The 27845-nt window shown below is 39.9% G+C and overlaps 2 protein-coding genes across 4 annotated transcripts in view; both read left to right on the top strand.

Annotated features, from left to right (window-relative positions):
• The window catches only part of DCAF5 (DDB1 and CUL4 associated factor 5), a 101313-nt gene that overhangs the window by 54455 nt on the left and 19013 nt on the right, over window positions 1-27845 (top strand). For all 3 annotated transcript variants that reach the window (XM_025443732.3, XM_025443731.3, XM_025443733.3), the window contains exon 7: window positions 18924-18990. In XM_025443732.3, coding sequence (XP_025299517.1) covers window positions 18924-18990 — 67 coding nt within the window. The remainder of the gene's footprint in view (window positions 1-18923; window positions 18991-27845) is intronic.
• On the top strand, window positions 5956-6628 carry LOC112657674 (mitochondrial carrier homolog 2-like). The gene has a single exon (XM_035720264.2). The coding sequence runs from the start codon at window positions 6030-6032 to the stop codon at window positions 6420-6422; it is 393 nt and encodes a 130-aa protein (XP_035576157.1). The 5' UTR covers window positions 5956-6029; the 3' UTR covers window positions 6423-6628.

The raw sequence follows: 27845 nt of genomic DNA, 5'->3' as shown, positions 1-27845 counted from the left end.
AGTTAAATGTTAAAGAAACTGAAAATATCTTTTAAGTTGTCTAGACTAGGGATGTCCCTTTTGTAAATAGAGAATATATATCTAAATCAGAATTTATGTTGAAGGCAGAATCCTAAGGCCCACTTAGCTGTGATCCACAATGGAAACCACTAGGTGGCCTCAGTTATATAAGTGATGTCTCCTTAAAGAAGCCATAATGCTTGAATGACTTAGTTTTTATAGGCTATTTGTTTTCTTGGGTGGGAAGAAGCAGTTTCTAGACATGATCAGATTCACAACAGAACAGATCATTGTCTACTCTTTAGATTGGTTGATTTAGTTTCATTTAGCTGTGGAAATGACAACCAAGCCTCTCCCTCCCTTTCTCCCTTCCTTTCTTCCTTATTGCCTTTCTTCCTTGCTTTTACATGGATTTTCTATCTTCTGTCAATCTCTTAATGCATGTGATTCTTATTTCAATAACCAATAAAAAGCAGGCACTAAATGTAATGGTTTATTAGGCTTTATTACCAGAATTATGGGGGCTGAGAGAAAGGTGAAAGATGTAAAGGAAAATAGATGTTAATTTTCTTTCAGTTGCTGTATTAGCAGCCAAAACCTGTCTGCATGGAGCCCTTAAAAGACCCAGAGTATAAGCCTCTAGCCAATGTATAGAACACCCAGACCATGGTTTCTTAACGTCTGCACTATCGACATTTTGGTTGAATAATTATATGTTTTGTGGGGCTTTCTTGTGCATTACAGGATAGTTAGTAGCATCCCTGGCCTGTCCCACTAGATGCCAATAATGTCTCCCCCAGTCATCCCCCAGACCACCACAAATGTCTCCAGACATTGTCAAGTGTCCTCTGGGGGGAAATTTCCCCTGATTGAGAACCTCTGTCCTAGATTACAATAACCCATTTTGCCCAGATACACTGGGACAGGTATTGCCATAGGCAGAACCAGAGAAGGTTGTCCTGTTGTACAATCAGATGTAGTTATTTTTGCCTTTAAGGTTATATATAATGGTAAAAATATTGGCTGGCTTTTGAATTTTTCTATTCAGACTTGACTAATTTATTGTGTGTTTTTACAAAAATATTTATGTAAGTAATCTCTACATCCAACATGGGGCTCAAACTTATGACTCCAACGTCAAGAGTGGTATACTCTTCCAACTGAACCATTCAGACGCCTCTTATGTGTGATTTTTATCCTATGGGAGAAGTCTATGGATACTATAACTTCTCTTATAAACTAGATAGTTTTTTTGTTTTTTTTTTTTTTATGTAGTTTTCTGTGACAGAGAATGCAAAGTTATTGAATCTAACTTTGGATCCATTTCAGAGGTGAAATCTTTCAAGTCTGTTCATAGTCCCCATATAGATTATCAAAAGTATATAACCTAGGGAACAGGAAGTGCAGAGATTTACGTTAGGCTATTTGTTCATTCCTTGAGGACTAAGAAATGAAATGTGGCTAATTCATCATTGTCTTGTCTCCAATACCTGGCATACAGTGAGAGTACAATAAATATTTGTTGAAGCAGATCTTGAATACTTTGGTCAATGTGTGGTTTTTAGCTTTTTGGGCCTAAGGCTTCTCTAACTATAAATCAGAATCGATAAGTACCATTTTTTCCTGCTCAACTTCTAGGGGCTTTATAAGGATGAATTAAGTAATAGATTTTCAATGAGACTAATCTACTGAGCTTATACTGTCTAAGTGCTGCACAGGAGGCCAAACTTACAGTCTCATTGCTGGAACATGTCTCTCAGAATGATTTATAGGCTCTGACTTTCCACACTCAGAGCTAAAGCAGCAGCTGCCACTGTTGCAGTATGATCTGCAGGACTGACGTGTATATTCTTTGACTAGTCCAGACAGGATCTTTTTTGTGGCTTTCAAATTCCAAAGCCTACTCTTTCCTTATATTGGTCTTTATATTTGCACTTGTTCTTGTATACTTCGAGTATGCCCACAGCTGGAGGCTCTGTGCTCTGGAACTCTTCATTTAGTCATAGGCTGGGTAACCATCCCAGAGAGGAATCTGAGAATTTCCATAATAGGAATGAACATGGTCAAGAAAGACACTAAGACAGTCTTCTGGCTTTTAATTACAGTGAGATTAGTCTTTCTACACAAATGGACCCAGAAACTGTGCCAGAGAGCCTATACTTCCTTTTAGACTAGCCTAGGTTCACTGGTACTTCTTCAGCCTCAAAATGAAATTGACATTTCAGAAAATTGGACTCTGGGAATATAGTGTGTGAAATAGGCTGAGCCTACTTTGTGTCTCCCCTGTGTTCACTGCTGTCATTGATGAAAAAAGATGAATTCTTTTTTTTTTTTTCATTGTAGATGAATTCTAATCATGGAGCTATTGGAGATCATTTTGTATAACCCTCCTTTTACAGACAAGAAAGAAAACTGAGGCTCAGAGACACTGGGGACATAAGACATATACATGTTTGTAGCTGAGCCAAGACTAGAACCCAGATTTTTGAGTTGTCAGTAGAGACAACTGAGAAGCAGTAGAGACTGGCTTCCGCATAATATTTTTCTGTCATGTTTAGTTTCTTGGTCTGTCACTAATTCATAGGTGAGTGGAGACAAGTTCCTTTTTCCTGTCTCCTACTGAACCCTTAATGTCATGCCTCCTCCTCCCCCTATCTTTTAAATTAAGAAAATAGATATTTACTGAGCATCTGCTGTGTGTCAGATGCTATGGTAGACCTATGACTGCCAGATAATAACCTCTTTGAGTTTTTTTTAATCTTTTTTTTTAATTTATTTAAAAATTTTTAAAATTTATTTAAAATAAATTTAATAATAATAAAATAATTTTAAATTTTTATTTTTAAAAATAAATTTAATAATAATAAATTTAATTTTTTAAAATTTATTTATCGCTATACCCAAGGTGGGGTTTAAACTCCTAACTCTGAGATCAGGAGTCACACATCCTTCTGAATGAGCCAGCCACAGGCCCCAGGATTTTCATTTAAAGTCCTATATATGGGGTGCCTGGGTGGCTCAGTCGGTTAAGCATCTGCCTTTGACTCAGGTCATGATTTCAGGGTCCTGGGATCCAGCCCCACATCCAGTCCTGCTTTATGTTCAGTGGGGAGTCTGCTTCTCTCTCTCCCTCTGTCTTCCCCCCAGCTTGTGTTCTCTCTCTAATAAATAAATAAAATCTTAAAAATAAATAAATAATAAATAAATAAAGCCTATATACAATCTCTTCCCTACTTTTGGCCAAAAATACAGTTTGTTTATTTCTAGTATAATCTTTTTATTATTCAAGTTTAATAATTTCTGTCATCAGATAAAGTGGCTTAAGTGACATCAGATTGGCTGAGCATCAACAGAAACAATTAGCCCAAATATAGCTAATTTTTTTTTTTTTTAAACCAGCCCACCTTATAGTCTTAAAGTATGCTGAGGAATCTTGCAGTAAGATAGCACTCTTGGGACGCCCGGGTGGCTCAGTGGTTGAGTATCTGCCTTCGGCCCAGAGTGTGATCCTGGAGTACTGGGATCAAGTCCCACATTGGGCTCCCTGCATGGAGCCTGCTTCTCCCTGTGTCTGTATCTCTGCCTCTCTCTTTCTCTGTGTCTCTCGTGAATAAATAAATAAAATCTTAAAAAAATAAATAAATAAAATAGCACTCTTTCCTCTGGAGGCCGCCTGAACCCAAGGGGTCTCCTCATTGCTATCACCATCATACTTGGATTTTTTGTTTTTCCTTGTCTCCCTGAAGGCTGACTGGGTACATTCTGTCTCTCCAGTTTCCAACTCCCCTCTGCATACTCAGTGAGCCAATCTCTTAACAGGGTTAAAAAAGAAGGCCAATTTTCCACCTGCTAGCTCTTCTGGCACACACTTGTAAGGCAGCACTCGGCTTTTGTTCCCTTTCTTTCACAATTCCTTATATGGTTCTTGCCCTAGATTGTGAAAGTCCAGCAGAGCTCAGGCTTCTAGGAAGTAAGTCTTTCAGGCTAACAGGTATATGTGGCCTGGAAATGGACAGTGTGGTAATTTTTAAATCTCCTTTTGCTTTGGTCTTACCTAAGACTTGGCCTTATAATTCCTGTCTTTTGCTGAAAATGGGATGCGGAAGGAAAGGGAAAGTATGAAAAAGTTTTCTCGAAAGAGCTGAGCATTGGAGGGTCTGAGCACTGGGATGACTTATACAGGTCTTTCTTTTAAACTTGATAGATGGCAAGGTCCCCAAAATCATGAGAACGAAATCATCCTAACTCATCCCCTGGAGAGAAGAGCTGACTTGTAACCTGTGAGTCAAACAAAATGGCCTTGAATATGTGGCCTGGCCTCAGACATTACATCATCACTCAACTTTCTGTGTTGACATTATATGGGTATAGCAGAGGTGCAGGCATTCACCAGTAAGTGTGCTCTGGGCCAGTGAAGCACCCTATAAAGTTCTAACTTTGCTCTTTTTATAACTCCGTGCAGCCTTGATTAAGCTCACTGGGGGTGTGGCATGCCATATGTTCTTCTTTATCTGAAATAAAGGTACACACTTGGGGTCTATCCTTTGACTTGCTTTGTGACTTGAGGCAATATTTTCTTCTCTTCGTCTTTCTTTTTTTTTTTTTTTTTTAATTTTTATTTATTTATGATAGTCACAGAGAGAGAAAGAGAGAGGCAGAGACATAGGCAGAGGGAGAAGCAGGCTCCATGCACCGGAAGCCCGATGTGGGATTCGATCCCGGGTCTCCAGGATCGCGCCCTGGGCCAAAGGCAGGCGCCAAACCGCTGCGCCACCCAGGGATCCCTCGTCTTTCTTTTGTATCTTGTATATTTTTAGCCTTTTAGCTTCTGAAGCACTTTCATTTCATGCTGAATCCTCCCAGTGACAGACTTTACTCCCATGAGAAGCTGAGGCCTAGAGTGTTTGAAACAGCAGATATCATCAGTCACAGAAGGAGAACTAGACTCAGTCTCTTGCCTGTGATCACGCTCTCTTCTCTTCCTCATAGACATGCTGCCACCTGGGTTCTACAGAGCAAGTTTTAGTAGCATCTTCCATGGGTTAAGGAGGAAAAGGAATTCCTTGTTGTATATGTTATTTAGGTGAATTATTTAGAAGACTTACTTTATAGAGAGAAGTTAGTATGAAAATAACTTATTAGGGGTGGTGGGCAGGGCCTGGGAGGGGAGGTGCCCACCGCTGCGTGCGAGTGCGGGTGCTGCGGTAGGGCCAGTGAAGCCGACAGCCCTGGCACGTGATCTGGGAGCGGCTCGGTCGCTTGGTGGCTCGGTCTGTCTGTCCGTCTGTGGTCGCTTGGTGGCTCAGTCTGTCTGTCCATCCACCATCATGGTGGACGCAGCCAGTCAGGTGCTCCCGGGCTCTGGCCTCAGCATCCTATCCCAGCCGCTCATGTATGTGAAGGTGCTCATCCAGGTGGGATATGAGCCTCTTCCTCCAACAACAGGACGAAATATTTTTTGGGTGTGGGACACCTGGGTGGCTCAGCGGTTGAGCATCTGCCTTTGGCTCAGGGCGTGATCCCGGAGACCTGGGATCAAGTACCACGTCGGGCTTCCTGGATGGAGCCTGCTTCTCCCTCTGCCTGTGTCTCTGCCTTTCTCTCTCTGTGTGTCTCTCATGAATAAATAAATAAAATCTTAAAAAATATATATATATATTTTTGGGTGGCAAGCATGTCAGCTTCCTGGTTGTTTTGTTATGCTCAGCACATTGCAAGCATCGATGGGAAGCATGGGTTGTTCACAGGCTTAACTCCCAAGACTGTGTTCAGGTGTCCTTGGAACTGTGGTCCATGGTAAAGTTTTATAGCATTACCAGGAATGTGACAAGGTTGAGGATTTAGGTTCTGGAAATGTACAGAAAGAAGTCACACCTTCCTTCGACCAAGTTATCAAGGAGACAACTTGAAAAATGATGGCCAGTTCTGCTGCTACCCTCATCACACATCCCTTCTACGGGCTATCAAAATTTATCTCAATGTAGTTTTAAAAATCTTTTCTGTCTTCTGCAGTGATCACACTGAGATCTATGGTACAATTCATTGGCAGAGAATCCAAGTATTGTGGACTTTATGACTCCATAGTAACCATCTATCGTGAAGAGGGCATCCTAGGATTTTTTGCAGGTCTTATTCCTTGTCCCCTAGGTGAGATCATTTCTTTGTGGCTCTGTAACTCACTGGCCTACCTCGTCAATACCTATGCACTGGACAGTGGGGTTTCTACCATGAGTGAAATGAGTTATTCCCAAGCTGTCACAGGATTTTTTGCCAGTACGTTGACCTATCCCTTTGTGCTTGTCTCTAATATTATGGCTGTCAACAACTGTGGGCTTGCTGGTGGATCCCCTCCTTACTCCCCAATGTATACTTCTTGGATAGATTGCTGGTGCATGCTACAAAAAGAGGGAAATATGAGCTGAGGAAATAGCTTGTTTTTCCGGAAGGTCCCTTTTGGGAAGACTTATTGTTGTGACCTGAGAATGTTAATTTGAAGATGTGGGGCAGGGACAGTGACATTTCTATAGTCCCAGATGCACAGAATTATGGGAGAGAATGTTGATTTCTATACTGTGTGGTGCGCTTTTTTAAATTAGCATTTAATCTTGGGGAAAAAAGAAAATAACTTATTAAATCAGCCATGTGTATAACCCTTTTTGAATCCCGAGCCTCTCTGAAAATCTAAAAGCTATGAACACTTATTTCAGGAAAATGTACATACGCACCTCATTTTGTATATGAAATTAAAGAGTTTAGGGAATTCCTGAAACCTAGAGGTTTTGGGTGTTAGCAATCCTGGACTAAGATTTTAACCCATGGATTAGATCTTTTAGTCCATTTACTGATGCAGTTTTAGAGCTTGCAAAGCCTAAAAAGGTTTTGGAGTATAGCAGGTCTGCTATATATGATCTAGTTTATAAATGTTTAGCTGAGAAGGAACTCAGGTGAGCTGATTTCTTCTTAGGAACAAAAGGAATTGATGTGATCTGGTGACACAACATATGACAGTTCTCCTTTAATGTATAGTTCCTGCCTTGGAGGCTGGGCTGTACTTGGAAATTGCTGGTAGATATTCATGAAGAGAACAGAGTATAATATTTCCTGCTCTACCTGCCCTATCCTCCTTAGAGATTTTACTTTCAGTACCTTTGCCTCTTTTTCAAGTATTTTCCAACTTTGGAGAAAAAGGAAAGTAATGTTTCTTCCTGTGAATATTTGGAGACCCCTGCTTGAATGAAGAGTATAAATACTCATATGCAGGCTGAAATGAGTGATAAATGCGGACTGAAATAAGTGATGCTATCTCTACACTGCCCAGGCCCCAAATATAACAACTGAGGCCCACAGAGGAGAGATCAGTGCTGAAGGCCATTGAGTTGATTGCCTGCCATCTTGCTTAGTTTTCCAAAAGAGTTTTGCCAAATAAAAATCCATCTTTAAGTAAGGCAAGCTACTTTGTTATAAGCAGCTGTTGGAGATTTAGAGCATTTTTACATTTCTTCCCTACTGATTATTTGACTATTATTGGCTCTCTTTATGGAACATTTCTTTATTAATAGAATTTATTCTACTTAGAACCCATAAGAGTTAGTTATTTTAATAAACCAAAGAATTCCAGAAGCCTAATGGAGCTGAAATGGCAAGTGGTCCAAAGAAGCAAGAGTCATGTAACTTTACATGCAAAAAATAGTGGTAGTCTTATGGGTATGCATATTTGTATTCTTTTTTTGGGAGCCAACAGAATTCTACTTCTCCTACCACAAATAAAATAAGCCTGTGGCTTTGGCCGTTTCCAAAGCAAAATTGCCCGGATTGCTTTGGATGGCATTTGTGGCAGGAACTGGGTATAAATGATACAAATATTATATACTAATTGCAAACCTGTTTCTGGAAATAGTCTTCTAGAAAGCAGCACGTCACAAAATTGTTCACTTTTTTTTCCCTTTCTGGCAAAAGGTCAAGGAGAAGTAAGAGTTGTGTTTGATTTAAATAGCAATTTCTCTACTGTTACTAATCTAGGCTAGAGAGAACCATCTGGTTTTTCTATCCAATACAGTTAATTAGACAGGCATGCCATTTACTGGAGAATAATTAATCAATTACTATGGGAGGAGCTTTGGAGAGAACTGTGAGTTGATCGCTATTCAGTGAGGGGTAACTGATTGATATGTTCCTTTCTTTATCAACAGATGTTTGGGAATATCACATGCTGTGCAAACACACAGGCACACACTTACACATACATATACATACACTTAGAGAGATACGAAGCTGAAAGAGATTTCTGTTACCAAAAGACCTGTTAAGACATTAATGGGTTATTCTTGGAGCACATCAGGTTATGGCCTATCCGTCCTGCCATGTAGAACCTTTTCTTGTTTTTATGTGGACTTTCGCTGGGAGGGAGGGGACAGTTTTTGTTTATGTTTCTAAACCCAGTGAGGCCTTAGAATACTGTTAATAGGGTTATCTGTAACATGTTTAAATAAAAGCATTAGCGTGAAAAAAAATAGTTGCTTTGCTAGAAGATAACTAATAAATTTGGGTTTTCTTTTGTTTTCCTTTGATTTTTTTTAAAGATTTTATTTATTTATTCATGAGAGACAGGGGGTGGGGGCAGAGGGACAAGTAGGCTCCATGCAGGAAGCCTGATATGGGACTTGATCCCTGGTCTCCAGGATCACGCCCTGGGCCAAAGGGAGGCGCTAAACTGTTGAGCTACCAGGGATCCCCCTCCTCAATTTTTTTTTTTTTTTTTTTTTTTTTTTTTTAAGAACTTTCTATTTAGTAAGAAGTTTTGCTGTGACAGGTCAGGCCATGCTTAGATCCCTCTTTGAACCTTTAGGTTATTTAAAATTTCCTGTGACTTGGTGACTCTAAAGGCGGTCTCTGTATTTAGGCGCATGGGCTTCTTTGGGTATTCAGTTAACAAAATGCCTTTGCAAATAGAAAAAGATCTTTCTCGAAGCTTGTGTAATTTGAGAATGCTAAAAGATGAAAGCATCAGGAGTTTCTGGAGGGGACACTGGACATTGCAGCAGCCTACTAGAGAGTGGAAGTGTTAGGTAAATGGCTGTTTTCTATAATGGTTAATGGATTGACAAGGATATGTGGGCAAATGAGACAGTGACAGAGTGCTAATGCAGTAATCTTTCTTTCATGTTGATGGTGGTTTCTTCTTGAAATCTGTTGAGAAGAACAGTTATTGTGTCCCTCTGTTTGACCAAGTTAATATTCCATAGAGATAGTGGATTAGATAAAAGGATTAGGTAAAATGCACTGGCCTCAGGTTAGCTCTGTTTAGAACTAGGTTGCCTCAAGATCAGTAAACAGGCCGTCCTTTTGGACTACAGAATGAATGAACAGTGAGATAGATCAGAATGTAGGCAACCTTTAACCATTGTGGGCAGCTGGGAAGGATTATGGATGATATGAACCCGTACAACTTAACGCTCATTTTTATATTGGTGTCACCGTCTTACGAAACCAAATTAAAATTAACTTTATCTCCCCCTCTCTGAGCTGAAATAGCGTGTGGATCTCCCACCTCCCCCCTGCAATCTAGAGTATTTTGGGAAATGGACCTTTAATTGCCTAGGTAATAGACTATCTAAAATATTTTTTCTCCTTCTTTGGAGCCCTGCCCTATTCATCTCAGTAGGATATAAAGTTAAAGATTCATATGAAGTGAGTTTTTAATTTGTCATTTATCCCTTCACTGTTTAGAATAAAGTCAAAGAAAAGAACTAAGAGAGAAAGTAATTATTTATATTCATGTCCTCACTTGGCCATAAACTTAATATCACCTCTTTAGTTTTTGCTTTTTAAAAATTGAACAATCTTAAAGTTTTTTCATGGTAGTGTTTTAAATGGAGCCTGTGTGGCTCAGTTGGTTAAGCATCTGCCTTCGACTCAGATCATGATCCCAAGATCCCAGGGTTCTGGGATCAAACCCCACATCAGACTCCCAGCTCAGCAGGGAACCTGCTACTCCCCCTGCCCCTCCCCCTCCTTGTACTCTCTCTTTCTCTCCCTCTCTCTCAGATAAAATCTTTAAAAAAAATAATGTGAACTTTGCTTGTGAAGTCTTCTATCACAAAAGGGAGCATAAATATTAAGTGTGAGAATTTGGTGCATTTTTTCTATTAGGTTTCTATGGTTTACCTATTTTTAAAGGGTTATCTGTTGCTGAACCATTCTGTTATCTAGGCCAGAAGCCTTTACTCAGATTCAACACCAGATTCTCTGGGTAAGAATATGCAGAGACTATTTGAAATTAGCTATCAAGATGAAAAGGAAAAGAGGGAGAAAACCCTGTACCTTCAATTCACCACTTGAGGTGAAGTTCAATTTTCTGGTTAATTCAAATAATTATAGTGTTTCTAAATTTGAATATAATTATGCACTTTGGGTTTCTTTTGGTAGTGATTGGTGTTGACACTACTTGTTCTTTGTTTTCTTGCTCATTTTTCCTTGTATCCCACAGCAAATATTTAAATATCTGTGAGAAAGCCAATCAAGACTAGCAGTGCCCCAAATTGCCCTCTTGAACACTAATAGATTTAGCAGGGCCTGGGAGAAGATTGGCCCTTCCAACACAGCCTTAGAAGAGGGGAGCATTTTCAACAGCTCTAATGATGTTAAACATACTGTGCATTCAGCCTGCCTGAAATAATCTGTATTTTTGCAAAGCTTAAAAAAAAAAAAAAAAGACAAAAGAGCTCTTTTGGCTACTGTATATTTTAAATAGCCCAGAACTCTGTCCCCTCTCCTGGAGGACTCTTCCAGATACTCATACAACTTGTTCTCTCATTTAAGTTCTTCTCAAAAATGCCATGTTATCAGAGAGACCTTCTGTGACCAGTCTATATAAAACAGAAATAACCAACCCCTAGCACCTTCTGTATGTCCTGACCTCTTAAGTTTAATTTTCCTTTATAACTCTTATTACCATCAGACACAAATACGTATTCTTCTTTTTTAATTTTTATAAATTTATTTTTTATTGTTCAATTTGCCAACATATAGAATAACACCCAGTGCTCATCCCGTCAAGTGCCCACCTCAGTGCCCGTCACCCAGTCACCCCCATGCCCCGCCCACCTCCCCTTCCACCACCCCTAGTTCGTTTTCCCAGAGTTAGGAGTCTTTCATGTTCTGTCTCCCTTTCTGATATATCCCATTCATTTTTTTCTCCTTTCTCCTTTATTCCCTTTCACTATTTTTTATATTCCCCAAATTGATGAGACCATATAATGTTTTTCCTTCTCAATTGGCTTACTTCACTCAGCATATAATACCCTCCAGTTCCATCCCCGTCAAAGCAAATGGTGGGTATTTGTCGTTTCTAATGGCTGAGTAATATTCCATTGTATACATAAACCACATCTTCTTTATCCATTCATCTTTCGATGGACACCGAGGCTCCTTCCACAGTTTGGCTATTGTGGACATTGCTGCTATAAACATCGGGGTGCGTATTCTTAACTTTTTTCCCCTCTCTCCACTCTCTTCTCACTTTACATGTGCACGTAATTTCTTTCTCTCCTCACCCAATAAAATGTAAGAAGCTTCATGAGGGCAGGGACAGCATCTTTTTTTGGTCAATTCTATATTTCTTTCCTTGGAGCAGTGCCCAACACATAGTAGACATTGGATAAATATTTGTTTAATGAATAAAGGATGAACTCATTTTTATTTCAGTCTCCCACAGTCAGCAGTATCCCAGGCAGCCAACTTTTAATGCTGGAAAGGACCCAGCAGACAACCATGACATGCCATAAATGAATTCCAGGGCAGTTTTGTGATTCCAGTGTGTGTGAACACTTAAACGGTCTGACTAGACGGCAGTGGGTCAAGACCCCTGCCTTGGAAAGCATCCCAAGCTGTTCCCTTGTGATGGTTCCAAGAGGAAGAGAGGGTCAGGAGTTGCCCTTATCCCTGAGGGGAAGCCTGTACATTGTATGCATTTTCTACATATTTTAGGAGCTGTCCTATTAAATCCCAGAGGCCTTAACTCTGTGGGAGTTTACTTCCTTCTAAGGCAGTCTTCTGAGTCAGCATTCTGTCTGGGAGTCCCCTTTTACCTTTTCATGACTTTCTCTGCTGAATAGCTGAGCAAAGGAAAGCTCTGATCCTTCACTATAAAATAGTAAACCTCTGATAAACCTAGCCTTGTCTCACTTTTTTTTCCCCACTTTTTTTTTTAATACTTATTTTTTGTTTTAGTTTGAGAAAGGTATTGGGTGGGGGACAGGGTAGCAGGACTTCTATACAAAGTCTTAAGCCTCATTTAAACATAGAGCATGAAATGAGATGCTGAGTAGTAATAAATAAGGTACGTATCATATATACAAATAATCAGTGGATAGTTCTCCTATGTTTTGTCTCCCCATGTGTCTTATTTTGGGTTCAAGTTTCAGATGCACACAGTTAATTTGGAAATGCAAGAAATACTAGAAGAGTGAGGAAATAAGATAGGGAAAGGAAGGGTGATCTAGTGAGCCAGCGACAACTGTGGGCAACTGGAGTTTGATCCTGAGAGGAGAGAATATTCAACACACATGTCAAGAGTTACCCACCTGGGGAACAAGGAAGCTAGAATATCGACACACCCACTTCCATCAGTCATTGGTTGGTGGTGCTTCCAAGAAGTGTTTGTTCATCAGAGCAGCCTGCGGTCTCCTAGGCCTTGATTCAGATACTGACCGTTGGAAATCAGGTAGCGTATATGAAGCAGTAAGGCTTCTTAACATACTCCAGGTATATGAGCGGGGTCTCAAGGACTGAGCTATGCCATGCTTCCTGTTTCTGCTGAAACGATACCCATTGCTTTCTCTCTGCCCCTTCCTTTCACCTTTTTCACATCATCTTCATCTTTTTTTTTTTTAAGATTGTATTTATTTATTCATGAGAGACACAGAAAGAGAGGCAGAGACATAGAGGGAGAAGCAGGCTTTCCATGGGAAACCTGATGTGGGACTTGATCCCAGGACCCTGGGACTATGCCCTGAGCCAAAGGCAGATGCTCAACCACTGAGCCACTCAGGTGCCCACTTTTTCATGTCTTTACCCAAGGTCAGCTCAATGTGCAAATCTATTCTGCTTTGCCTTTTTTGTAAATCACCAGGCATCTTATTTGTCATAATGGCACCTAGTGATTTCTACTTCCTGGCATGGTAGTTGTGTACCTACATGTATATTTTCTACCTTAAGTTCCTTGGAAACCCAGGTATTACCTTACATGTCTTCATAAGTCCTAGAGTATGTGGCACATAGTGCCCAGTTAGTATGCAATCAATGAATTTTGCCCCCTAACTAGTAGGTGGTTTTGTAAACAGGTTTGAGAGGAAAGCCCTTGGGCTCCTAAATTCCAGCTTCCTAACATAAAATGAGGAAAGTGTCATAAACTACAGGGAGTTACTAGCTGAATCCTAAAGTCAGGGCAGCAAGGATTCACTTTTTCTTTTTTTCTTATTTTAAGGAAGCTTTAAAAGTGTATACTTTAGTTGTAGTAAGTATATTCACAACATAGTGTAAACCATCTCCACCATCCTTCACCAGAAGTTTTTCATTTTCCTAGACTGAAACTTCACACCCATTAAACAGAAGCTCCCCATTCCTTCTTCCCCTCTTATTCCCAAGGAATAGTCCTTGGCAACTACTATTCTACTTTATGTCTTTATGAATGTGGCTACTCTAGGTACCTCATAAGTGGAATCATAACAGTATTTGTCTTTTTGTGCTTGGCTTATTTCACTTAATGTTCAAGATTCATCCATGTTGTAGCACAGGTCAGAATTTTCCTTCCTTCTAAGGGTGAATGATTTTCCATTACATGTATACACCACATTTTTAAAATCCATTCATCTGTTGATGTATACTTGTGTTGCTTCCACCTCTTGGCTACTGTAATAATGCTGCTATGAACATAGATATACACATATCTCATACAGATCCTCTTTTCAGTTCTTTTGAATATTTACCTAGAAGTGGAATTGCTGAATAATGTGGTAACTTTATTAATTTTTTGAGGAACTACTTAACTGGTTTTTTAGGGATGAGCCACCCTAATGAACGTGAGATAGTATCTTATTGTGGTTCTTTTTTTTAAAACATTTTTTTTTTAAATTTTTATTTATTTATGATAGTTACACAGAGAGAGAGAGAGAGAGAGGCGCAGAGACACAGGCAGAGGGAGAAGCAGGCTCCATGCACCGGGAGCCCGACGTGGGATTCGATCCCGGGTCTCCAGGATCGCGCCCTGGGCCAAAGGCAGGCGCCAAACCGCTGCGCCACCCAGGGATCCCTCTTATTGTGGTTCTGATACGCATTTCCCTAATGATTAGTGATGTTGAGCATCTTTTCATATGTTTATTGGCCATTTGTATATGACCATTGTATATTTTTTTCGTTGGAGAAATGTCTATTCAAGTCCTTTGCCCATTTTTAAAATCAAATGGGTTTTTTTTTATTTTTAAAAATTTATTTATTCATGAGAGGCCGAGAGGCAGAGACATAGGCAGAGGGAGAAGCAGGGTCCCTGTGGAGATCCTGATGTGGGATGTTCCCAGGACCCCAGGATCCTGCCCTGAGCCAAAGGCAGACACTCAACCACTGAGCCACCCAGGCGTCTCTAAAATCAAGTTGTTTTTTTTATGTTGTTAAGGAAAATTTTAAATTGCAGTCCTGTAGGATTTGTCTTTGGGTTTCCTTATCTTGAGGGTATTTATGTAGTGATTTGTCAGGTAACCATGAGCCAGCAGCTTAAATACTTTTAGCTCTGATCTGATTTCCACCCTTCCTTCAGAGAGTAAGCATGGAATCTTAGAATTAAGTGAGCTTCAGAGAATGTCTTAGTCTATTATGGCTGCTAGAACAAAATAGCATGGATTGGTGTCTTATAAATATAATAATTTCTTTCTCACAGTTCTGGAAGCTGGAAGTCCAAATTGAGGGTGCCAGCATGGTTGGGTTCTGGTGAAGACCCTCTTCCGAGTTGCAGACTGCAGACTTCTCTCTGTGTCCTCACATTGTGGAAGGCACCTGGGGACCTCTGCTGGGTCTTTCATTAAGAGCACTAATTCTGGGACACCCAGGTGGCTCAGGGGTTTAGCGCCTGCCTTTAGCCCAGGGTGTGATCCTGGAGACCCAGGATCGAGTCCCACGTCGGGCTCCCTGCGTGGAGCCTGCTTCTCCCTCTGCGTGTGTCTCTGCCTGCCTCTCTCTCTCTCATGAATAAATAAATTAAATCTTTAAAAAAAAAAAAAAGCACTAATTCTGTTCATGGACCTAATCACCCTCCAAAGGCCCCACCTCCTGATACCATCACTGAACATTAGAATTTCAACATGTATATTTGGTGGGGAACACAAACATTCAGACAATAACGGTGAGCAGAGCAACCAGATGAGGAAATTGGACCCATTTCTTTTCTCACTGTGCCCTGGGCTAAATCACCTAACTCTGTGGATAGCATTTTCTTTATCTTTTAAACATACCTTTCTTTGCTCCTTTCTCATGTTCCTACAAGTATTTTGAAGACTGGTGAATTGATTTCTAATTATTGTAAAGTATTTACATTAGGTATGAGGTTGTGTGTATGTTGAACTTAACAGTTTTTGGAATTGTTCACAGTGTCATTTTTAAGTAAGAAGTTTTCTCTAGAAAATTGTAGGCCCTGATGTGCCTGGGTGGCTCAGTCAGTTAAGCATCTGACTCTTGATTTTGGCTTAGGCCATGATCTCAGGGTTGTGAGATCCAGCCTCATGTGTGTGCAGTCTACTTAAGATTCTCTCTCTTTCCCTCGTCCCCTCGCCTCTCTTAAATAAAAATTTTAAAAAGGGAAAAGAAAACTGTAGGCCTTTCTTTTTCTAGGGAAATAAGATGACCCCAAAAGGCAGGAAGTAGTGCTGACTTCAACTTAAAGTACACTTTTGTTCATCTTTGCAAATAAACGAGCTGTCAGGGTTACTGACTTGTTGCTGTTAGACAATGTTAGACGATGCTTTTATAAGTCCTAATTAGAATCAGTTTGGCTCAGTGTCAAATCTGAGATCAAGTAGTTTGAAGTTGCCACATAAAAGGGGATTGCTTATGCTCTTGGCACTAACTCATGGCTAGGTTGGTGATGGTTTCTTGTGCAGAGATGTCAGTTGACAGCAAGGATGCTTATACTTGCTAAAAAAAGACCTCTGGGAAGCTCCTAATTTTTTGTTCTGCATTAGATGTTTTTTTGAAAAATTGTAATAAAATATACATAACATAGCAATCACTGTGGAGACTGTATGGAGGCTCCTCAAAAAATTAAAAATAGAATTGCCATATGATCCAGTAATTCCACTACTGGGTATTTGCCCAAAGAAAATGAAAATACGGGGATCCCTGGGTGGCGCAGCGGTTTGGCGCCTGCCTTTGGCCCAGGGCGCGATCCTGGAGACCCGGGATTGAGTCCCACGTCGGGCTCCCGGGGCATGGAGCCTGCTTCTTCCTCTGCCTATGTCTCTGCCTTTCTCTCTCTCTCTGTGACTATCATAAAAAAAAAAAAAAAAAAAAAAAAAAAAGAAAATGAAAATACTAATTTGAAAAGATATATGCACCCCTGTGTTTTTTGCAGCATTATTTACAGTAGCCAAGCTATAGAAGTAACCCAGGTGTGCATCAATAGGTGAATGGGTTAAGAAGATGTGGCATATATGTGGTGTATGTAATATATATATAAAATGGAATATTGCTCAGCCATAAAAGTGAATGAGATCTTGCCATTTACAGCAATGTGCATGAACCTACAGGGTATTATGTTAAGTGAAATAAGTCAGATAGAGAAAGACAAATATCATAAGGTTTCACTTATATGTGTAATCTAAAAACCAAAACCAAAATCAGATATGAACTCATAAATACAGAGAACAAACTGGTGGCTGCCAGAGGGAAGGGGACTGAGGAGATGGGTGAAATAAGTGAGGGGGATTTTTTTTTTTTTTTAAAGATTTTATTTATTTTTTCTTGAGAGACTGAGAAAGATAGAGAGAGGCAGAGACACAGGCAGAGGGAGGAGCAGACTCCATGCAGGGAGCCTGATGTGGGACTCGATCCCAGGACTACAGGATTACTCCCTGGGCCGAAGGCAGGCGCTAAACCGCTGAGCCACCAGGGCTGCCTGGTGAGGGGGATTAAAAGGCACAAACTTCTGGTTATAAATAAGTCACAGAGAGATGCAAAGTATAGCATAGGGAATATAGTCAAAAATACTGTCATGGTATATGGTGACAGATGGTAACTACACTTACGGTGAGCACTGAGTAATCTGTAGAATTGTTAAATCATTATGTTGTACACCTGAAACTAATATAGCATTGTATGTCAACTATGCTTCAGTAATAAAAATCTTAAATATATATACACATATATACACACACATAACAAAACTTCACATTATAATAATTTTTAAGTGTGTTGTTCTGTGGCATTAACTACATTCAAATTGTTGTATGGCCAACACCACCATCCAATTTCAGAACTTTTTCATCCTCCCAAACCGAAACTCCATACCCATTAAATAGCAGCTCCCAATCCTTCCTCTCCCTAGTTCTTGGCAACCACCATTCTACTTTCTGTCTCTATGAATTTGACTAGGCATCTCATATAAATTGAACCATATGATTTTTGTCTTTTTGTATCTAGCTTATTTCACTTAGCATAATGTATTCAAGATTCATCCATATTGTAGTATGTATCAAATTTCCTTTTTAAGGCTGAATAATAGTCCATTGTATGTACATACTACATTTTTATTTATCTGTTCATCCATTGATGGACATTTGGGTTATTTCCACATTTTGGCTATTCTAAGTATTCTTCTATGAACATCAGTGGATAGATAGCTCAAGTTCCTGCTTTCAGTTCTTTGTCATATACCTAGGGGTGGAATTGCTGGATCATATGGTAGTTCTATGTTTAACTTTTTGAGGAGCCTCCATAATGTGTTCCTAGTGGTTGCACCATTATAAATTCCCACCAGCAATGCACAGGGATTCAATTTCACCACATCCTTGCCAATACTTATTATCTGGGGGGTTTTTTTGTTTGTTTGGTTGGGTGGTTGGGGGTTTTTTGGTATTAGCCATCCCAGTGACTGTGAAGTGGTATTTCATTGTGATTTTGATTTTCATTTACCTAATAATTAGTGATGTTGGGCATCTCTACATGTGCTTATTAAGCATTTATATATTTTCTTTGGAGAAATATCTGTTCAAGTCCTTTACCTAACATTTTTGAATCAGGTTCTTTGCGGTTTTGTTGCTGAAGTTTAGCCAACAAGCTTTTTATTAAAAAAATTGTTTTTAAGATTTTATTTATTTATTCATGAGAGACACAGAGAGAGAAAGAGGCAGAGACACAGGCAGAGGGAGAAGCAGGCTCCATGCAGGGAGCCTGATGTGGGACTCCATCCCAGGTCGCCAGGATCACACCCTGGACTGAAGGCGGCGCTAAACCGCTGAGCCACCAGGGCTGCCTGCCAACGAGCCTTTTAATTGGCAAATACTTTTAAAAAGGTATTTGCTTTGTGGTACCTTATGAATATATATATATGCCCATTTGTCTCATTTATTTTTAAAAAATCTGGGACGCCTGGGTGATTCAGTTGGTTGAGCATCTGCATTTTGCTCAGGTCGGATCCTGAGATCCTGGGATCAAGTCCTGTATCAGGCTCACTGCAGGGAGCCTGCTTCTCCCTCTGCCTATGTCTCTGCCTCTCTGTGTCTCTCATGAATAAAGAAACAAAATCTTTTTTAAAAAGAATCTTTCTCTAGATGGATAGGTAGATAGATGTAGGTACTTTATCTATAAATCAAGACATAAATAATGTGTGTGTTTTTTTTTTGTTGTTTTTTTTTTTTTTTTTTTTTTTTTTATCCCAACAGTATATCCTTTCAGGCTCTGATGACTTTAACCTGTACATGTGGAGAATTCCTGCAGATCCAGAAGCAGGTGAGTATATCCCTACTATGAACTTACAGCTAATGTTGGCTCTATTGACCTTTGGCATGCTGTGCCCTGAAAGGACTGATCTGTAGCAATAGGGATGATATTTCTTTTAACATAGTAAGTTTATCAGAAAAGTGGCCAAGGGAAATTTATTTTATTTATTTATTTATTTATTTATTTATTTATTTATTTATTTATTTATTTATTTATTTTAATTTATTTATGATAGTCACAGAGAGAGAGAGAGGGGCAGAGACATAGGCAGAGGGAGAAGCAGGCTCCATACACCAGGAGCCCGACGTGGGATTTGATCCCGGGTCTCCAGGATTGCGCCCTGGGCCAAAAGCAGGCGCTAAACCGCTGCGCCACCCAGGTATCCCCGGCCAAGGGAAATTTAAACAAAAATTAGAAGCCAGATTTCACTATTAACCTTCATACAGACCCTTATTGACATTGTGATGCTCAGATTTTTTCTCCTAAGAACTTTTCTTAGACTTCATAGATCTTTATTATGTCCATTTTCCTCTCTCCAATTTCATACCTAGAATATTTTTAATCTTGGTTTTCCTTTCTTATCCATTTACACATTCTTGTTTATTACTCTACAAAGAGTTGTTAGGTCTCTTCCTTTCCTTTGGCCTTCCTGATGATGTTAACTAAAAGGAAACTTTGTTGATGGACAGGTTCACTTCCTGGGGTTTAGCTGACCCCAGATATCAGAGAAATTAGGAAGAAATATTTCTGCATTTTTTCTAGATATATTCTGAAAACTGTCTGCAATTTTACATAAATTTGGATCTAGGCCATCTGAGCTTTCAAACAGCATGGATCTTTTTTTTTTTTTTTTTTTTTAAGATTTTATTTATTCATGAAGAGACAGAGAGAGAGAAAGAGAGAGAGAGGCAGAGGGAGAGCAGACTCCATGCAGGGAGTCTGACCTGGGACTTGATCCTGGGTCTCCAGGATCATGCCCTGGGCCGAAGGCAGCACTAAACCACTGAGCTATCCGGGCTGCCCTCATTCTTCATTCTTGATAATAGTGTCCTCACGTGCTCAGTTGAATCTTACACTGGTTGCTTCCTACTGGTAGAAAAATGTCTATTTTTTATTCTCAGGACAGCTCAATATAGCCATCTGCTCCAGGTGATACATGGCATCAAACTGGAAAATGTCCATTAGGAAAGTAATAGAGGACTATGCCAAGTGTATTACATAAAATTTGCCCAGTGCTCAGAGTTTAGGGAAATTGTTCGCTCGCTTGTTACTGAATTAACAATATTGTTCCCAAACAATATTCAAAACTGTTGAAGCCCACTTTTGACATAACTATCCTATTACTGTGGTCTGGTTACTAAACAGTTTGCAAAAGGCCTTTTTTTCCTCTTCTGGAATTTGGAAAGCATTAAATGAATCAGCTTACCTGTGAAGCACAACCAGATGGGACAGCAGCAGTCTATCTGAACAAAAGTGGTATTCTAGCATGAGAGGTAGTTCTTTTTTTTTTTAAGATTATATTTATTTATTCATGAGGGACACAGAAAGAGAGAGAGAGAGAGGCAGAGACACAGGCAGAGGGAAAAGCAGGCTCCATGCAGGAAGCCGACGTGGGATTTGATCCCCGGACTCCAGGATTATGCCTTAAGCCAAAGGCAGATGCTCAACTGCTGAGCCACCCAGGCGTCCCTGAGAGGTAGTTATGTATTAGCTTTCCCACTCCCCCAATCTTCTAGATTTATTATCTGAGAAATAATCTTTGGGCTTAATGATCTCTTTTATCTGATCTTAAAAAGCTTTAATTATTAAGTCAATGTGACTTTTAAAATAGAAAATGGATAACCCCAGGGTGCCTGGGTGGCTCAGTGGTTGAGCCTCTGCCTTTGGTTCAGGTCATGGTCCCAGGGTCCTGGGATTGAGTCCTGCATCAGGCTCCCTGCAGGGCGCCTGCTTCTCTGTCTACCTATGTCTCTGCCTCTCTCTGTGTGTGTCTCTCATGAATAAATAAATAAAACTTTTAAAAGAAAGAAAAAAAAAAAGTAAGTGGATAACCCTCTTCCCCTGGGGCTATTCTCTGGAATCTTTTTCATGTTTGTATAAAGAGAGAATAAGGAAAAATTATCAATAGTATTATAGACTTTTTACCTCCCCTAGCTCATTTTTGTACTGATTTAAGGTTTGGGCCACAGTGGGCTGACTTTTCAAGTATAGATGATTATCTGTACAGTCTTTGGGTTGGCAGGAACCTGGTAGCTGATTTAGGATTCTAATATTAAAACTGGGAAATGGATACCTTGACTTTCCAAAGGTTTTTTAGGCAAGCTGCTTTAAAGGAATCAAGTTCTAGATTCTCAAATTCTGTATATATTCTTTTATAAAATCAAAAATGGAAGTACCCATTCTCCTTTCCCACTTCCCCTTTACCCTTCTTTCACTTTAAAAAACAAAAACAAAAACCCAGAAAAACCAGAAATACTCCATAGATTTCTGACCATTTGAACCCTAGCACATGGTACATTACTGTGAGATGTAAAAACCTCCAAGGTGCAAAAATATATTAAGCTGAAACCGGGGAGGGGGTAGGTAATATGGAAATATTATTTCAAGGAGGAAAAAAGAACAATGTAAAATTTCTGTTAGAAAAGGACTTGTAGGAATTCAGATCCCACAGAGGATGCGGTGGGTAGCTCCTGCCACAATAACTACAAAAATGACATCACAAAAGCCATAAAGGTGTCAGAGAGCTGCGACAACAAAGTGTGCTAAAAGAGCTCAAGTTCTGAGGGAGAGCCTTCCTAGCCCAGTGAAAGGTGCTGACTGTCGTCTTTCCTAGGGGCGTCTGCACAGGCTGTAGATTGGGCTGCCACAGGCAGGCTGCTGGGGTCAGAAGAAATCAGAATTTGCAGTGGCCGTGTGAGTTGATGACCTTAGAATCTAGATATACGGGCAGCCCGGGTGGCTCAGTGGTTTAGCGCCACCTTCAGCCCAGGACATGATCCTAGAGACCCAGGATCAAGTCCCACGTCAGGCTCCCTGCATGGAGCCTGCTCCTCCCTCTGCCTGTGTCTCTGCCTCTTTCTCTCTCTGTCTCTCTCATGAATAAATAAATAAAATCTTAAAGAAAAAAAAAAGAATCTAGATATACCCCAATGACATGGTCCATCTTCCTTGTACGACATTTGCTGAGTGCTGGCGTTGTCCTGGGAGCTATGGTGCTGGGCTGGAGGGGCAGAATGCAAGGCCCACCTAAAAACAGCGTTTTGGAGACAAAGTCCCCTAATGAGAGGTGCCTGCTCCACAGATCTTTTGCCAAATTTTGAATGTGCCCAGGGAAAGGAGGATAGAGTGGAGCTTAAAATCTCCAAAAGATGGAACATTCAAAACAGAGGACAACAGAGACTTGCCGGACTCTTCATTAAAAGCCTAAGAGGCAGGGCACCTGGCCGGCTCAGTCTGTAAAGCACGCAACTCTTGATCTTGGGGTTGTGAGTTCGAGCCCCACATTGGACGTAGAGAATAAAAAAAAAAAAAAAAAAAAAACCTCAGGAGGCTTACACATAAGGATGGTGCTGAACCAGAAAGGCCAAGTGAACTATCCTGTCATTTCCTTGTGCTTAGGACCCAAACCCCAGTTAGAGAAAGGCACATGCAACAAGCCACCCTCAGGTCTTATCTTTGAGACCTCTAAAACCAGAGGTAGATGTATTCCTACTAGCGAAGCAACCCAGTGCTGACCTAGTTCCTCATGATTAGATTGAGGATGATCAACCCCTTATCTTATTTTCTCAAGAGTACAGTGGGTAAATGCCATATGGAGGAAATCAGCGTTAGTCTCTGTGTTAGTCTGCTGGGGCTGCAAAATCCCACAAAATGGGTCACTTAAACAACAAAAATGTATTTTCTCACATTCTGGAGGCTAAACAGACAAGAGCAAAGTGCTGGCAAGTTTGATTTCTCCTAAGGCCTTTCTCCTTGGCCTGCAAATGACCACCTTCTCACTGTGTTCTCACATGGCCTTTTCTCTGTGCACACACATCATTGGTGTCCCTTCTGAGGAAGATACCAGTCTTAGTGGATTACAGTTCTACCCTTATAACTTCATTTAAACTTAATTACTTCTTTAAAGGCCCTATCTCCAAATATAGTCACATTGGGAATTAGGGCTTCAACATATGTACTTGAGGGAGACAATTCAGTCCATAGCAGTCTCTCTATGTTTCTTTTATACTCCATGTCTAGCATATGGTAAAATATAATGAAGCATGAAACTGTGGCCAGTAATCAAGAGGGAAAAAGATAATCAATAGAAGCCAACCCACAATATTATCCATATATTGAAGTTAACAGATAAGGACTTTAAATATTATAAATATAATAAAGAAAATAGGAAAAAAATGTAGAGAATTTCAGTGGGGAATTGGAATCTATTTAGAAAACAATCATGGGGCAGCCCTGGTGGCTCAGCAGTTTAGCGCCGCCTTCTGCCCAGGGCCTGATCCTGGAGACCTGGGATCGAGTCCCAGGTCAGGCTCCCTAAAATGGAGCCTTCTTCTCTCTCTGTCTTTCTCTCTCTGGGTCTCTCATGAATAAATAAATAAATAAAATATTAAAAAAAGGAAAGAAAACAATCATGTAGACATTCTAAAACTGAAAACTAGGGACGCCTGGGTGGATCAGCAGTTGAACCTCTGCCTTTGGCTCAGGGAGTGATCCTAGGGTCCTGGGATCGAGTCCCACATCGGGCTTCCCTTGGGGAGCCTGCTTCTCCCTCTGCCTATATCTCTGCCCCTCTCTATGTCTCTCATGAAAAAAATAAATAAAATCTTTTAATAAATAAGTAAACCTGAAAACTGTATCTAAAACTAAGAATTTACTGGATGGGTTTAACCTACAGCCAACAGCTTGGTGTGTAGAAGGCAGGTCAATAAAAGATATCAAAGAACAATAAAAACAAAGAATGGAAAGAGCAGAATGGTGTGAATCAAGTTGAACACATGATCTAGCGTATATGAAATTGAAGTCCCAGAAGGATGAGAAAATGAAGCAAAAGCAATATATGAAGAGATAACAGCTAAAGAATTTTCTAAAACAAATGAACTAGACTAATTCTCAGATTCAAGAAACTCAATAACCACAAACAGGATAAATACAATACACTTAGACACATCATAAGTCAAATGATTAGAAACAAAAGATAATAAGAAAATGCCCAAAAGCAGCCTGAGAAAACATACAAAATACCTATAAATGAGCAACAATAAGAGTGATGGCCAAATTATGGAAACCAGAATGTAATAGAATGATATCTCTAAAGTGCTTAGAGAATTAAAACCTGCCAACCTAGAATTCTATATCGGGGGGAGATATCTACCAAAAATCTAGATTTAACAAAGACACTTTTAAAAAATAAATTAATAGAATTTTAATGCAATCATTCAGCAGCCCTCAATGAATTAATGCATCTAAATACTGAGCAGTGACAGGTGCCAACATCTTAAAAAGAAAGGCAATTAGACATTATGTACCTCCTGATAAAAGGAACACAATACTACTAATAAGCTTGCCAAATAAAACAACTCTGAATAAAACCTCAGGCTCTAGCTTTCAGTTTTCAGGAAGCACTGAGGACAGAGGAGCATATTGTACTACATGTGAGCATATAGTCCACAAAATCCAGACTGTCAGATAGCCCATTTTCTCCAATAAATATATTCTAATGAGAAAAGGAAAGGATGGACAAGAGGAAACCTATTGTTTAGGATGCAAAAGACCTATTAAAAACCAGGCAAAACTATTTAGGAATGCATACTTGGATGAATAAGATTATTAAAAACACAGAGAGGTGATTAATACAGAGATCAATATAATAGTTGATTTAGAGGGAGGAAAATTGGAATGAGGCACAGGGGGCATGAAAATGGCCAGAAAAAAATTCCATTTTTTGACCTGGATGTCAGTTTCAAGGGTGTTCACCTTATTAAACATTTTTAAGCTCCACTTTTTGTGCTGAGTTCTGTACCTTTTTTAAAATTTCTCAATGAAGAAGAAAAATTAATAACTAACTATGGGTCAAGACTACGTCACAATAGGAATACAATTTTCTCAACTAAATAAAGAGGAAAACATGACATCCTGGCATTCATCCCAGGGATACTACATGGGTAGTTGGCCAGATCACTGTTCTGTAAAATTCTCTGTTCACATACCCACCCGCACAATAATTTTTTTCTTGAGTTATAACTTACATATACTAAAGTACACTTTTATTAAGGAATAACTTAAACCTCTGCCAGGATGTCCACCATGATAAAGTGCTTGTTGCTCCAGGGTAACTCCAGTGATTAGAAAGTTCTTCCATAAGTCTTACTGTGTTTCCCAGTAGTTAAGTGCTGGCTTACTGAGAATGGCCCCTCTTCCTCTTCATAGCCTTTTGCTCATTTGAAGGTAGTTCTCATGTCTCCTTTTAGATTTTTTCTCTAGAGATAGCACCACCCCCCACGTCAGTTTAGCAGTTCCTAAACAAAATGATGTTAGTTTCTTTGCTATACTGATTTCTCTCCTCCAGGTTTGTTCTACCCTTGTTTAAGGATTAACTGAATAAGCTCAACATATAGTACAGTCTGGCTAGACCAGAGAAAATCTTGGCTCCCTGATATTAAGTATGCTACAAAGTGTTTCAGGAAATACACTCGGGATCACATAACCTGTTTCTGGAGGCCACAGAACCCATGATCTGCTCATACTTAAGAGTTGGCTAGGAGCCCCATGGTTTTCACATGGGCTGTGGTTGGTCCTGGATCCCCATTCTTTACTTGATGCTTGGGTTTCTTTGTACACAAGACAAGAACAGGACCTTGTGATTATCTTTCTTGTTGGATTCACTAACTGGTAATTGAAGGGTTTGTTTTCTCTGTATTACCCTTCAACATTGCATCATCACTCTATCACAGTAAGTCTGTCCTCTTGATCATCATCTTGTTCTGCATGTAACTAAGCACCTTTTTGGATTATTTTTCATAAACCTTGGCTCGTTTGGGGAATTCAACCTTCCTGCCACTTTTCTTTTTTTTTTTTTCCTGCCACTTTTCTGAAAACCCACTCACATTCTTTTCCCTTGTTCATATATCTTTCCTTTTTCTTTGTTCCTTTTATTCTTTTTTCATAACCTTCACTACTTTTATAATTAAGTATTCCTTGTTATCAAAATAAAACAGGTACATAATTTTTAAATCAAATTCGTATTGCAAAATTTAGTTTTTAAAAATATAACAATTCCTTTCTCTTCCTGAAACTCATGATATTTTTGAATTTTCAATTTTGGACATTCTCTATTGACTTTCTCCTCTTGAGATCAGCTACCTTTCCAGAATGGGACTCTTTGATATAGTGTCTGGAGGGTATTTGCCTGGCAGTTGAGCCATGATTCTAAAAGCCAAATAGGGGAATAAAGCTGTGAATCTCACAGATTTGTACACAGGTTTTTGTTTAGTCCCATTCTCCACTGCACCTGGTGTCTCCAGTCCAAAACCTCTTTAGGTCAACTTCAGCTGGCAACCCCTAGGTTTCTGCCTATATGGGGAATGGGCCATATGTGTTCAGAGAAGTATAATGGCATTCCTGCTCTTTATACAGGCTTTCAATTCCTCCTGGTTAGGGCCCTACCCTTAAACCTGTCTTCGAGGATACTTAGCACTTCTCATTTTTATATGTAACACCTCTCTCTCTCTCTCTCTCTCTCTCTATATATATATATATATATACACACACACACACACACACACATATATATATACACACATATATATATATATTTTAAGATTTTATTTATTTATTCATGAGAGACACAGAAAGAGAGGTAAAGAGAGGCACAGGGAGAGGGAGAAGCAGGCTCCATGCAGGGAGTCCGATGTGGGACTCCATCCTGGGACTCCAGAATCACGCCTCGGGCCGAAGGCAGACGCTAAATCACTGAGCCACCCAAGGATCCCTACCTTTCTATATTTAAATATTGGCAAATAATTCATAATTTTAAAAATACTCAGCAATATTTAGCAAGCCAAACGTGAGGACTAGAGGTAGCCCTTGGGTTCTAGCTCTGAATGCTTAGATGACGAAAAGTTTTAGGGGAAATTCCAACTCTAATGTATTCCTCTCTTATTTAAACAAAATATGGAGTAAGGCTGAGTTCACTCTTTCAATGCATGCCAGTTGAACAGAAGATACTAAGGCAGGCTATTTTTTTTTTATTTTTATTTTTTTATTTATTTATGATAGTCACAGAGAGAGAGAGAGAGAGAGAGAGAGAGAGAGAGAGAGGCAGAAACATAGGCAGAGGGAGAAGCAGGCCCCATGCACCGGGAGCCCGACGTGGGATTCGATCCCAGGTCTCCGGGATCGCGCCCTGGGCCAAAGGCAGGCGCCAAACCGCTGCGCCACCCAGGGATCCCAGTAAGGCAGGCTAATATGGGGAAGCTGCCTTGCTGTTATATGCCTTAATGATATGACAAGCCATCAGCATTTATTGCATGCCTGCTGTGTGCTTTACAGTGCATAGATGGAGAACTATGCAGAACTAGATGGAGAACTAGATGGAGAGAACTAGAGAACTAGAGAGAGAGCAGTCCTAAGTGTGAGTCAAAAGCAAGGGAGAACTAGATGGAGAGCAGTCCTAAGTGTGAGTCAAAAGCAAGGGCATCGTTTTTGTCTCCACTCCTTTTCAGAAAGACCCAAAAATCACTGGGGAACTCCAGTTTCAAACTCCAAAGAGGTGAAATGTATTTATTTTGTAAACAGTATGGACTTAACAAATCGGCTAAGTAATTTGCATAGTGCTTCATAGTAGGCTGAGGAAATCATTTTGAGAG

This window comes from Canis lupus, chromosome 8, assembly GCF_003254725.2.
Source record: "Canis lupus dingo isolate Sandy chromosome 8, ASM325472v2, whole genome shotgun sequence".
In the NCBI taxonomy this organism is placed as follows: Eukaryota; Metazoa; Chordata; class Mammalia; order Carnivora; family Canidae; genus Canis; species Canis lupus.
The sequence above is the reverse complement of the archived record's forward strand: the minus strand, read 5'-3'. Positions and strand labels throughout refer to the sequence as shown.

Coding starts and splice junctions, on each gene's coding strand:
- LOC112657674 (XM_035720264.2), top strand. CDS start 6,030: ATGGTACAATTCATTGGCAGAGAATCCAAGTATTGTGGACTTTATGAC.